A 2,111-nucleotide genomic window follows, 5' to 3' on the forward strand; every position below is an offset into this window, starting at 1 on the left:
AAAACACCACTCACAAGCCGGCGGGCGTCCTACCCCAGCTCTCATCCTTGATCCCCCAACTCACCCCCTCCTCCACGCAATGGTTTTCGCCCCCGCCTCGCTGCGCAGCTGGCTGACTTTGGTTTGACCAAGATCATCCGCGGCGACGACCAGGTGGTCAATCACAGCGGCGCCGGCACCGTCACGCACCTCGCGCCAGAGATGTTCCAGGCCGGCACGCGCGTCACCACCGCCGTCGACGTCTACGCGTTTGGGACGCTTATGTGGGAGGTGGGCTTCTTGTTGCGCTGAACAAGCATCAAGCACCACCTAAAGACGCATCAAGCATGTCTTTGACCCCCCAGCGGCGTGTTTTCTTGCTCGCCGTGCGCCGCACCTTGGCACCCGCGAAGCGTTTGGGGCAGGGACGCGTGCCGCGCAGCGCCTGGCAGGCCCGGCACCCCAGCCGCCGCTGCCGGTGCTGGACCCCTCAACCTCACGACGCACAATCCTGCACACCTTGCCGCCCTCGAACCCATTGTACCCAACGTCTTTCCCCGCCTGCCTCGGCTTGGCCGCAGATTTACACGAGCAGGCGCCCCTGGCAAGGTGCGGGGCGGCGCGCCCCGGGCCGCGCAACCGCGCGTGTGTGCTCTCACAATCGCGGCCGTAATGGCGCTCGTCTGGCTCGTGCGGCTCTCCGCCCCCCTCCGCTAGTCCCCACCCCCGCGCAATCCCAAGCCCCGTCCCACCCCGGCACGTTGGCGCTGCATACTCTTATGCTGGAGCGACGACCTCACCCCACACACCTTGTCAGCATACAACCACAATCATACAACACATTCACTTATACATGGGCGCAAATTGCAGACCGACGGCGCCTCGCATGCCAAATGCGCTTGGCGTCACCTCAACCTCCACTCATCCCTCTGCCCCCCACGACCAGGCCTATCCCGCGAGGCTGTCATAGACCGCGTCTACCGCCGCGGCGCCCGCCCCTTCTTCCCCGCCGGTGCGCCACCCGCGTACGTCGACCTCGCCACCGCCTGCTGGGCCGCGAGCCCCGCGGACCGGCCGGCCTTCGCCGACATCGTCGCCGCACTGCAGAGCATGGCCGACGAGCTTGCCGAGGCCGCCGCCGCGCAGTGGCACGCCGCGCCCGCGCCGCCGCCGCCCCCGCCTTTTGTGCTGGCGGCGCCCGCGCCGCTCGGCGGCTGCCGCGAGGGCGGCGCCGGGGCGGGGTACGCCGCGGCGCTGCAGATGGGGCAGATGGTGGGGATGGTCCCAGGCGCGTGGGCGGCGGCCGGGCCCCTGCCGCCGGCGCTCGTTGCATCCGCCGGAGGTGTTGTCTGATTGGCTCTGAGCCGCGGGCGCCTGGTATCAAGGGGTCCTCGGCGCCATGCACGGGGTGGTGGAGGAAGGGGTGGTTCAATCAATTTACAAACACAACTTAGGAGCGGGCTGCAGTGTGTGGGGATGTTTAACCAACCAATTCTGGGGGGAGTTGCGAGGACCAGCCGGCCCCGCCGGGCCTGATTGCCCGGCGGCCGCCGCGCGATTGCGAGACCCTCGCTCCCTCGGCCGCCTGTGCGGGCCCGTTCGCCCCACTCCATCCGCCGCCGCACGTTGCGGGAGCGCCGCAGCTTCTTTGCGGCGCCGTCGTACGCGGCGGCGGCCCGGGAGCGGCGCGGCGGGCGCCAAGAAGGGGACCGCCCGCCTCGTGCGGTGAGCCCCCCTCTCTCGTGCTCTCGGGCGCTTGTTGGCGGCGCGCGACAGGCCCGCCCCATTTCACGATTGTCTCCTGCAAGCCTCCATAGAAATAGCATTCATTGAAATCACGTCATCGGTGCACTTGTGGTCGCGGCTCCTGGCTCCTTCACACACACGTATTACGAACGCCCCAACCCACGTCCGCGGCCGCACTGAGGGCCGCCGCGGGTTGGACCCGCCCGCTGCGGCCCGGCGCCGCGCGGGGCGCCGCACTTCGCGGTTGCCCCGCAACTCGCACGGCACGGCGGCCGCTCGACGCTCACGCTGGCCGCACTGCTTGAGCCCGGGAGGGGCCACCCCCCCACCTACCCCCTCCCCCCTTTGCCCCTCCGACCGAGTGGCGCGCGGCGCCGCCCCGGCCC

The 2,111-nt window shown here is 69.9% G+C and overlaps 1 protein-coding gene across 1 annotated transcript in view; it reads left to right on the forward strand.

Annotated features, from left to right (window-relative positions):
- MNEG_5465 (putative serine/threonine-protein) overlaps positions 1 to 1,332 on the forward strand; it is a gene marked incomplete at both ends in the record, with an annotated part of 4,575 nt that extends 3,243 nt beyond the window's left edge. The window contains 3 exons of the mRNA XM_014046060.1: positions 109 to 270; positions 561 to 588; positions 926 to 1,332. Coding sequence (XP_013901514.1) covers positions 109 to 270; positions 561 to 588; positions 926 to 1,332 — 597 coding nt within the window. The remainder of the gene's footprint in view (positions 1 to 108; positions 271 to 560; positions 589 to 925) is intronic.
- Positions 1,333 to 2,111: the final 779 nt, after the last annotated feature.

Source organism: Monoraphidium neglectum (genome assembly GCF_000611645.1).
Source record: "Monoraphidium neglectum strain SAG 48.87 unplaced genomic scaffold scaffold00816, whole genome shotgun sequence".
In the NCBI taxonomy this organism is placed as follows: domain Eukaryota; kingdom Viridiplantae; phylum Chlorophyta; class Chlorophyceae; order Sphaeropleales; family Selenastraceae; genus Monoraphidium; species Monoraphidium neglectum.